This window comes from Galeopterus variegatus, unplaced genomic scaffold (genome assembly GCF_000696425.1).
Source record: "Galeopterus variegatus unplaced genomic scaffold, G_variegatus-3.0.2 Scaffold360, whole genome shotgun sequence".
NCBI classification, from domain to species: domain Eukaryota; kingdom Metazoa; phylum Chordata; class Mammalia; order Dermoptera; family Cynocephalidae; genus Galeopterus; species Galeopterus variegatus.
The window spans coordinates 293165-304270 of NW_007726471.1; the positions used below are offsets into that span (position 1 = coordinate 293165).

An 11106-nucleotide genomic window follows, 5' to 3' on the forward strand; every position below is an offset into this window, starting at 1 on the left:
TGAGCGGGAACCGGTCTGTACGTGGGATCCGAACCCTCGGGCGGGAGCGCCGCCGCGCCTCCCAAGCGGCACACTATCCAGTGCGCCACCAGGCCGGCCCCTACATTTTTAATCTTTTAAAAGGACATTTTTCATGTCAGTAAATGTAGAGCTACATTTTGGGGGGGGGCGACTGGCTGGTACAGGAATCCGAACTGGTGACCTTGGGGTTATAAGGCTGTGCTCTAAACAGTAGATCTACATTTTGGATGCCTGGCTGGTTTACCAGGCTTTATAAATGTGTCCAGCTCCCTGGGGATGGTAAGTTAAGGTTGTTTACACCACTTTTGCTAAGGATAGGCTACACTGCAGTTCACACTTCTCTGGGCACCTGGCCCCCATGTTTATTGGCTATTCATATTTCTTCTCATATAGATTCCTTCCTTTGCCCACTTCTTGGTATGCCTTCTCAGTTACTCAGCCCTAAGATCTGAGAGAGGGCTGAGTTCGTGTCCTCCCCAAGTTGTGTTGAAGCAGCCCTCTTGGAGCCTGGTCATTGCTGCCTGTGGGTGGCCTCTCAGGAGCCCATGCTATCCCCACGGACAGATGGAGGCCTGCAAGGATGCTGACTGCTTGTTCCCTGACATGCTGGCCTTGCCCCCTGGGCCTGGGCTCTCCTCTTCTGAGCTGGGGCAGGAAGAAGAGATCCAGGCAAGGTCTGCGCTTCTAGAGGACCCCAGACTGCTGGCCTCACCCAGGCACTGAGGGAGGTGGAGAAGCAGCCCTTCTAAGTGCATCTGTCTGTGTCCGTGGCATGGCTCTCCTGAGCCCATAAATGGGAACTTTCCCCTACTTTCTCCCCAAGGAGTTGTCTGACTCATCTCAGGCTGAAGGAAAGTGGCTGCTTTAGAGGCAGGAGTTGTAGCACCGTGTGGGGAGAGTGTGGGACAGGATCTTGCAGATTCACTCAGAGAGGCCTTAAGTGGTTACTTGAGGCCTCAGCTTCCCAGTGGTAACAGCGGGCGAGTCGGAGGCCTCCCAAGCCCCTCCTGCTCTCTTGTTGGACGTTATCCCTGTGTGGCCCTGCAGGGCACCCAGCCGGTCAGGCGCTCCTTGCTGTGGGGCTGCTTCACCTGGAGGCTGGGGGAAGGGCAGTGGTCAGGACCCACTAAGGGGTTCCCCAAGTTGGACTGAGCCACATTCCTCTCTGATAGCAGCACTGCTGGTTTCCTCATACGTCCCTCTCTTGTGGAATGAGTTCTAGTGTCCAGCCAGGCTTCCTGCTGAGAGGGCATCCTCCATGGCTCAGCAAAGGGCAAGAGAAGCTTCCTCCCACACAGCTGTCAGCCAGGAAGGGAAGGAACCGCTTCCAGATGTTGAGGCAAGATAGGACATCCGGTGGCCTCTGAGGTTGGACAGCTCAAAGGCCCGAAGAGACTCCTGACTCTTCAGTGTGGTGTGGGGCTCAGTTCAGGTGGTCCCAGAAGCCCTGGAGTCTGTTGTATCCTGGTGACAGCAGTGCCACATGTTCAGAGCCCAGGGAGATCCTAGAGTTGATTAGGTGGTCAGCCCTGCTGTGTACCAAGATGCTGGCATCTCAGGAGAGCCAGCCCCTAACTTGCTGCCCAGCTCTTGGGAGGTTGCGGAGGACAGAATTCTGCACTGTACAAAATAGCACCCAGAATTTGGAGGGGCATCCAAGATGCTGGCATCTCAGGAGAGCCAGCCCCTAACTTGCTGCCCAGCTCTTGGGAGGTTGTGGAGGACAGAATTCTGCACTGTACAAAATAGCACCCAGAATTTGGAGGGGCATAGGAGCAAGTCCTTAGGACACTTCCATCAGCTCCCAGATGGCCTGGCATTGCTCGATATTTTCTCTGCTTATCCAAGAGGCAGGAGATCCAGGCAGCCAAGTGGGTAACTAGGTCTGCCTGTACCAGCTTCAAGGGAGTTGTCTGCATGCCCAGCTTCCACTTGTTTTCTACAACGACTCTTGGGTGCCATCCTTTCCTTTCCTAAGGGGACCCAGGCTCCCCTCTCTGGTTACTCACCCCTCCCCGCGGTCCTGTGATGTCCTGCCCCCACCCTAACCTCAGGCAGCCGTGGCTCAGGCTGGGACAGCCGTGCTCGTGCTCCTCATGTGTCACAGGTGGGCCGCCTTCCCTGCAATCTTGGCCTCCTGGGCAACTGGCCCACAAGCAGGAGGATGCATGTCATTTTCTTAACCAGTCTGTGGGAAGCCAGCTTTGGGGTTACTGCTGTATGGGGCCTTCTGGCAAGTGCCAGGGTTCAGGCAGCTACCTGGCACCTGAGGGCTCAGCTTGTAGGTTATGTACCTCTAGACTTATGAGGCTTGTAACAGAGGGAATGGGAGGGATGGAAATGTTTAAATGGGGGCAAAGCATCAGCTGGGTCTCATCCATTGGCTTCTTTGAAGAATCATACAAGGACAGGACTGGAGACCACACTGACTTTGGTTTTTATGTATCTTTACATCCTGTATTATCTGATCCTCACAACCACCTGTGACTTAATCATCTCTGTCCTATAGCTAGATGAGATCACTGAAGCCCAAAGAAATTGAGCAAAAATTTATTAGGTTCCTCCTCCTCCTGTTAGGAATTCCGCACTCTCCCAGTAAAGGGGAAGGGCAGATTGTTGGCACCAGTGCCTCCAGCTGCCAAGACCCCCCCGGTAGAGCCTGACACGTTTGGATTGGGCTTAGTGGAACATAATACACCTGTATAACCTTCCCTCACTTGAACCGCTGTCCTGCGGAAGAGGCAGGTCAGATGGTGCTTTCCCATTTTGGGGATGAAGAAACTGATGCTTAGAGGTGAGTAGCTGGCCAGATGTCTGCCAGCCAGTCAGTGACAGAACCAGGAATCCAACAGGGTCACTGAAGGCTGTGTTTACCAGGCTCCTCCAGTGTGGGGGAGGGGGGGACTGCACAGCTGGCTCCTGACGTTGGCTTCTCTTGCAGGTGCGTTGGTACCCTTCCTCTGACGCCACCCAGCAAGGATGGAAGTATCGGCAGTTCTGTTAGTTCTTCAGTAAGTGTTGGACCCAGAGGCCCAGGACGAAAAGTACCCTTGGCTCTGGCTTTCTGCAGGGCAAGGGCGTCCCAACCTGAGAGCCTGCTAGCACAGGGTGCGCCTAGAGCTTGTTCACTGGGGCATCTGGCTGGCTTTTTCCCTTCTCCTCCCACCCCTGCAACCACCTGCCATCCGCCTGTGCAGCCACCTCACGAAGGGAAGGAAAGCCTGGGTTCGGCTCCAGCCCGTGCCTCTGCTCACGACCACCTCTCTCCCCTCCCTCTAGGTCTCTTCACCAGGGATTTGTTTCTGGGAACCTGTGTGGTGGCGCCCGAATAGGTGCCCTGAGCTTCTGCTGCCCGCAGGCGGCCTATGCAGAACCTCCACTTCCTTCCAAAGACTGTGAATCTTAAGCCTGACTCAGTGGACTGCTTCCTGTTTCCTTTCCTCCTCTTCCTCAGCCCTGTTCCATCCCAAAGCCTTTCTCCAAGGCCTCCCAGGAGGGTTTGGGGGCCTTCTCACTGGGGTACCCATATCCAGCGCGGAGTCCTCAGTGGGACCCAGCCAGGCCTGACCTCTTGCCTAAACTTGCTTCTGTAGCCGCACCTCCAGGAAACAAAGCATTGAATTCTGCATGGTTTCTGGCATGAATGAAGACACTTAAACTTGTATATATGTGAGTGTACAGTTTGTTCTTACACTGTGTCACTGTAGCAACAGGTCCTGGCCACTAATGGTTCATCATGCCTGGTCCCTCTCTCCACACCCGTCCCCACACCCCCCTTGCTCAGGGAGGACTGAGTCCTGCAGCTGGTTCTGCCCTGATGGCCCAGCGCCCCCCAGCGCTCACACACACACTTGCAGGCTCAACAGTAACCGTGACCACCCAGCAAGTATACAGTGTTTGCTTTTTCATTTCAAATCGGGGTCCTCCGCTTCCTTCTTCCCAGATGGGCTGACAATTGTCAGAAAAGCCTTCCTCTACGCGTCTTGCTTACCTCTCCACAACGCACCCACCCCTGCCATCACTCCTCTTTCTTTCCAAACCTCAAAACCAACCAAAACGTGAAAAGTATTTTTGTACCCTGTGTAACAAAATATTTATGCATCATAAAGGACTTTTCATGTGTGCGTACCATTAATTATTAAAGAGACCTTGTTCACCCTGTCAGATAAGTTTAATGTTTAGTTTGAGGCATGAAGAAGAGAGTTTCCGTTCTTCAGCAGTGAGCCTTTGTGTCAGGCGTTAAGAAAAGAAAAATGAAATGAAGGAAAAATCGTGCAATTTTATTTTGTTTTGTGAGCATATCAGTGCTTTATCGTTGGTCACAGCTGCGGCTGTCTTGCTGTTTCAGACTTGGGAGACTCGGTGGCTGTTGTAATTGCTGATCCTGTGAGAATGTGAAACTGGATAATATATGAAATGAAAAATAAAATCATCCCAAGCGACTGCTCTCTGGCCTTTGCTTCCATCTTCCCTGGGTCGCTGACTGTCACTCAGAGGGCATAGCCAGAGAGGGGTTGAGAGTGCGGGGGACGGGAGTGAGGTGGCCCGGCTGTGTCTGGCCTGGTGACTGTCAGGGTGGGAGGACCTTGGGGCTCACTTAGCCTCTCCCTCCTTCCCTCTTTAGGATGGCTTAAGAAACAGAGTCCTGGAGGGGAAGTGACTTGTCCAAGGGCCATACAGCTGGAGACCATGTCTGTCAGCCTGCCCTGTGCTTGCTGTATTCGTTTTCTCATTTTCAGAGATCTGAGGTAGGGATAGATATTCCCTGGGCCCGGCATAAGCACCCAGACAAGACTTTGTTTTCTCAGGGGCTGTTTTCTGCGTCACTTAACCCTTTCTGGCCTGTAGTCTTTTCAAGCTCTCCAGTAGAAAAGAACTGAGGTTTGGAGTGGTGGGCTCCTCCGTGGCGTGTCTGTCCTTGGTGTATATCTTGTGACTGGAGGGAAGGATAGGACCCAGGAATCTTGCCCAGAAAGTGTTAAACTAATCCACTCTAGACTGTGGACTGCAGCTGTGATTCCTGGGAGCGGAGCAAATGGGTGTGAAGGTCAGAGAAGCCGTGCGGTGCCAGGAGGCTGGGCCGGGCCAGGTGTCAGGACCTGCAGCGGCCCTGATTCCTCCCTTTTGTGATGTGGGGTATCAGTTTCCTTATCTGTGAAGTGGTTTGAAATCCTTTCCAGCTCCTCCTAGGGGGTTGGAGTGCTGAACTGATAGTTTTACTGTGTTTTTCTGATTCCTCCCTTTTGTGATGTGGGGTATCAGTTTCCTTATCTGTGAAGTGGTTTGAAATCCATTCCAGCTCCTCCTAGGGGGTTGGAGTGCTGAACTGATAGTTTTACTGTGTTTTTCCCATCCATGCCCAGAGAGAGCTGCCCTGCACCCCACCCTCACCCCACCTAGAAGGGGAGAGCAGGAGAGCCCCAGAGCCCACCCCTGCTGGGTCATTCCAGCCTTGCTCTGAGCAAAGCTGAAATAGCTGTAGTTGGCCCTGGTTGCTTCCTCACCCGCACCTTGGGTGACCCTAAGTGTCTCTCTCTACTCCCTGCCTCACCCCTTCTGAATCCCAGTCCTGCACTGGGAGACTTGGGTCTAAGGTGTTCACTTCTGATGAATGTGTCAGCTGTCAAAGGTTTAGGGGTGACACGTGCAGCCCAGGTGCTGTGAAGGATGGAGGAGCTTAGTTAGACACAGGCCCCCGGAGGGAGGCTCTGGGAGGAAGGGAGTTGATGGCTGTGTTTGTGCCAGGAAGAGGCGGGGGTCGATGCCTTTCTGCCTTGTGCCCCTCCTCACTGCAGTATTTGGACCAGCTGGGCAATTGCCACACAAGCAAGGCCTTGCCAGCCTGCAGCCCCGCCTGGCACCCGTGGGGAAGCTGCCATGAGCCCCACAGCCCCCAGCTAGGGCCGAGCTGATGCCTGACCTACTTCATCTGTGTCAGGAACCACTGGGTCTTCCTGAGGTGGTGAATTATTTAGCTGGGGCGCTTGGGCCTTTCTGACAGGCTAAGAAAGCTGCTGCTCCATAATTTAAAGGCCCCTGTGCCTGTGGCTTCCCTGGGGGGCCTCCACGGTTTACCAAGCAGGGCCCAGGCCTGGGTCTGAGAGGAGCCATGGAAGGGGAGGGAGGCCCTGCAGCCATTCCAAAGGCGGCTCTCCAGCTGGACTAGGGGCTTTTCTCAGGGTGGGACTGCTGCAGAAAGTCGTGTTTGCACTGAGCTTGAGCTGACCAGCCTCCAATGTTTCCAGGCCTCCTGGTGAGGACACAGTATGCCTGGTGTAGAAGCAGTGGATCCTGGCCCCCTGTCCCATGCTCTCTCCAGAAAGTAACTGTTCCTTTCCCGAAGTGTTTACTTTTGGTCTCTGGTGGCAGGTGAAAGGCTTCTTTCCTTTCTGAAAGGGATTTAGGCACTGCAGAATAACCAGGGTTCTTTCAGTCAGGGGCCCCTCCCCAGCAGCACTAAGACCTCCCCTGGCAGAAGAGGCCTCCTTAGCGTGTATTCCTCCTCCCCCAGCAGTGAGGCCTGGGCTGAGGAGATGACTGCCAGGCACCAGGAGCCCCTGCTGCCCTCTGTGCCCAGCCAGACACTGCCTTGATGTCCTACAACAGAGATGGTGCTCTTCACCCTGACTGGCTGTTCTTGGGTGCTGCTGCCGGGCCGGCATATTTCAGGGATGTGACTTTTAACTTGGAGCCTTCACAGGAGAGCAGGTTCCCAGGTTCCAGGCTGTGTGGCCTGGCATTAAGCATCCCTGGGAATCAGGGTAAAAGCGCCGGCTGCATGGGGCCCCTGCAGGGGTCTTAGGAGGGACCAGGACTCACTCATTCCCCACCCTGCCCTGCCTGTCCTGCAGGTGCCCTGCAAAGCTCTATTTCCTGAGGTCTTGAGTAAAGCCTTTTTGATCTTGAGGAGTTCTCTGTAACAGTGCAAATATCCATGAGAAACAGGGCTAAGCCCCTCATAGTAGGATTAGAGAAAGTGCCAGAAGAGGACCCTGGAAGGGAAGTGTGAAAAGGGGGGAGACTTTCCTGCAAAGATATCAGGAGGCGGGAACAAAACTTCTCTACCAGCTGCAGGCTTCCCCTGCCTCTTCATCCCTCCGTGCAGGCCTCCACCCGGTGGGTGCCTCCAGGAGAGCAGGCCCATCTCCCTGACACATTCTGTCAGGCACAGAGGAGGGGATAGAAGAGGGAGAGGCTGGGCAGGTCACCGCGCTGACAGTGTTCCAGGGCTGACTGGAAAGGGGCATGAGCTCCTGACGCATTTCCCCTGGCCCCCTTGACCATCATCCAACCCACGCACACCCTCTGTGGGTGCCCTGTGGCCTCTGGTTGGGATGAGTGAGTGGGAGTCCCTGCCAGAGTTTGGAGGGAGGTCAGTGAATGAGGTCAGGTACCCCTCGGCCATTGTCTTCATGACCTTAGAGCAAACCACTTAACCTGTCTTTCTGAAGGGCCCTTCAGATGACCCTAGAAAACTGGAATCAGAGTGTTAGCATTTGAGAATATTTTGTCCACTCCCTTCTCCCATTTTACAGATGAGAACATTGAGACACAGAGAGGCTCTAATGGTTTGCTCTAGTGGTTTGCTCTAATGTCATGAAGACAAGGGCCAATGCATGCTCAACTCATGTCTCCTGACTCCCGGTCCAGTGTTCCTTCCACCACCCCACATGGAGACAGAAGACGCTGGATGCCACAGGCTTTGAAGCCTCTCCCTGCACTTCCAGAAGCCAGGACTAAGAGCTCAGGTCTGCTGACTGTGGTCCCCTTCCTATCATTGCCACATTCTGCTTTCTTTTTTTTTTTTTTTTAAAGATGACCGGTAAGGGGATCTTAACCCTTGACTTGGTGGTGTCAGCACCACGCTCTCCCAAGTAAGCCACAGGCCGGCCCCCACATTCTGCTTTCTGTCCGAGGTATCTTGGTCTAAATATGACTTGATCTTTCCCTGGGATATTGGGTCCTGCTCCCAGATTAAGGGACAAAGAAGCCCTCAGTGACCCATCCAGCTTCAGCCCAGCCCTATGCAGTCTCTCTGGCCTTTCTCCCCAGGTGTTAGGCTTTTTGCGCCTGCAGGACTCATGGTCCTCAGCTTATGCAAGAACCAAGATAGTGTATCTCCATTTCTGCCTGTAGTAGAGAAAATGCAACACAGTTTAGTAGGAGGAGTCTAAGATAAGGAATGGCTATCTCATTCCTTAAAAGCCTATTGTTTTCCCTTTGAATGTATATTTCTTTATGACTCTGTGGCCTTCCCTCACAAGGTTATTAGGGGAGTTAATGACAGCAGGAGAACATGCCTAACGCATAGCAGGTACTCACTAAATGTTTTCTATGGCTATTTTAACAGAACACATTTTCATATTCCTCTCATCCTTAACAATAAATAAAATTGAGTTGATTCTGATTTATGCACACCTTGACTACTTCTTTCTCTCTCTCTTTTTTTTTTGTGGGGATCCAAACCTGTGACCTCGGGGTTATAAGGCTGCACTCTAATCATCTAAGCTAACCGGCCAGACTTCTTTTCTTTTTTTTGTGCCTGGCCGGTATGGAGATCTAACCCTTGACCTTATAACACAGCGCTCTAACCAACTGAGCTAACTGGGCAGCCCTTGCCTGTTTCAGTGACTATTTTCCAATGGATCAATAGTCACTGAAAGGTTTTTCATTGCACATCCTACCTGGAGGAGGGGTGGGGGAAAAGACAGGGCAAGAGCTCAGGAATCTCAGATAACATCTATAAGTCCCAGAGCTAGTTTTTGGCACTTTGCACCGGATCTCACTGTAGCCTTTTATAAGACCATTTAGGATTTCACGGTTCTGACCATACTAGTAGTAGCAGGAATACTCATATACTGCTTTAGAATTTTCAAAACACATTCACACATATTGTCTCTGATGATTGCCATAAAAGACCCATAAGATAAGCAAGAAAGGCATTACCATCTACTTTTTACAGCTATGGAAACCGAAGTTAAAAAGGTCCCACTGAGACGGCTGGCCGGTTAGCTCAGTTGGTTACAGCCTGGTATTACAACACCAAGGTCAAGGGTTCAGTTCCGGGCCGGCCCGGTGGCGCACTGCTACAGTGCGCTGCTTGGGAAGCGCGGTGGCGCTCCCGCCGAGGGTTCGGATCCCACATACAGACCGGTTCCCGCTCACTGGCTCAGCGAGGGGCGGGCGCAACACTGAGGGTTGTGATCCTGTTGCCGGTCCCGGTCCAGTACGGGCGTGACACTGAGGGTTGCGATCCGTTGCCGGACACGAAAAAAGACAAAAAAAAAAGGGTCAGTTCCCTGAACCAGCCAGCTGCCAATAAATAAATTCAAAAAGTTAAAAAAAAAAAAAAAGGACTCAGAAAGCAGAAGGCTCCATTCCCAGGTTTTCTGGTTCTCTATCCTGAGTTAAATGATTCTCTGTGATTCTAGGCCCTAGATTCCCACAAAGGCCAGGTTTCCTTCATCTCTGGGAGAACTTCACGGAAACCAGAGAAGCCCAGCGTGGGCAGGAGGAAGAGCCAATATGCCCAAATCTCCCTAGTAACCTGGTTAGAAATAGGCTGAAAAAACAAAACAAAAACAAAAACAAAGACCATGACCATTAGAGTTTGTGGTGGGAAAGAAAAACTTAACCTGGACAAGGGTGAGTGAGCAGAGCTCAGAAATCTCTCAAGGTTGACTTGCTTCCTAATTTGGCCAAAGCTGGATTATACGTGTGCCCGTATCAATGACCTATATCTGAATTTGCTGATCACTTTAGAGTTGGTGAGCAACGACATCTTCACAGTGCTTCCTGAATGATTAGCTTTTATTAACCAACATGAGTCACTTGTTTGTTATTTTCTTTCTTTCTTTCTTTTTCTTTTTTTTTTTTTTTTGGTGGCTGGCCGGTATGGGGATCTGAACCCTTGACCTTGGTGTTATCACCACCGTGCTCTGATCAAGTGAGCTAACTGACCAGCCCAAGTTTGTTATTTTTCAATAATTTAGCAATAATAGAGCGGGATAAGAGAGAAGGAAGGAGCTAAATCCATAGGCTATTCCCACAAAGCACTCCTGTCTCTGTCTTTGAAGTTGCCCTGCGAAGGCTGTTTGGGAAAGATCAGCTCCATTTCTCAGACAGGAAGTTCCAGTTTGGAGAGGTGTCGGGATGCCAAGGTGGTATTTGGCTGTGATAAGCCAGGCCAGCACACTGAGCTCTGGGCTCTTGCCAGCCAAGGGGAAGGCCCATTCGTTCTCTCTCATTCAGTTATCCTTTTTTTCCAGCAATCACTTGTTGAGCACCTGCTGTCTACTTGCTCCTGTGTTTGGTACTGAGGTGGACAGTAAGGCATAGTTTCTGTTCTCAAGGCACACAGCCTGGGGTCTGGGAGTCTGGGCTGTGGAGCTACTCAAGTGGGTAGTAATCAGGAAGAAGAAGAGTTAGGGGTTAGTGGTTCCAAATGCCTCAGTTTCCCTCTTTCCCCTTGGATGCCGTCCTACTGCCTGCCTTCCCCCAAGAATCCAGAACCCTACTCTGGGCTCTGTGGTAATGAGGCTCTGTGCTCGGCTGCTCAGAACAGCTACATGGGTGTCTTAAGAGGTGGACACAGAGGGAGATACACCCATTTTCTACCCCAAGGCAACTCCTCAGCTTCCAGAGAAGGATACCTTTGGCTTCTGTCCCCTGATGAAGGTGGTTTCTCGTGCTAGAGGCTTCTTGGATGTGCCTGTTTCTCTCCCCGAATGCAGGTTCTCATCCTTGGATCCAGGAGAGTGCCTACTGGAAACTAGCACACGGGCGAGAGGTGGAGGGAGACGCACCACAAAAGGGGAACCAAGGAGGGGAGCAAAACCCCCAGAGCGATGGTCACCACTAGACTTTTCCCCAAAGCCATACTCCCAATCATTTATTTGCTTATAATTTCTTTGGACCTATGTATTTAAATGTCTCCCATCAGGCTGGCTGGTTAGCTTACTTGGGAGAGGGTGGTGCTGGTAACACCTGGGTCATGGGTTCAGATCCCTGTACTGGCCAGCCACAAAAATAAACAAACAAATAAGTAAGTAAATAAATAAATCTCTCCTGTCAACAGCCACCAGA

At 52.0% G+C, this 11106-nt stretch overlaps 1 protein-coding gene across 1 annotated transcript in view; it reads left to right on the forward strand.

Moving 5' to 3' along the window:
• RBPMS2 (RNA binding protein with multiple splicing 2) overlaps positions 1-4464 on the forward strand; it is a 29588-nt gene extending 25124 nt beyond the window's left edge. The window contains exons 7-8 of the mRNA XM_008567980.1: positions 2963-3032; positions 3301-4464. Of these exons, the coding sequence (XP_008566202.1) occupies positions 2963-3025 (63 nt within the window). The 3' untranslated portion in view covers positions 3026-3032; positions 3301-4464. The remainder of the gene's footprint in view (positions 1-2962; positions 3033-3300) is intronic.
• Positions 4465-11106: the final 6642 nt, after the last annotated feature.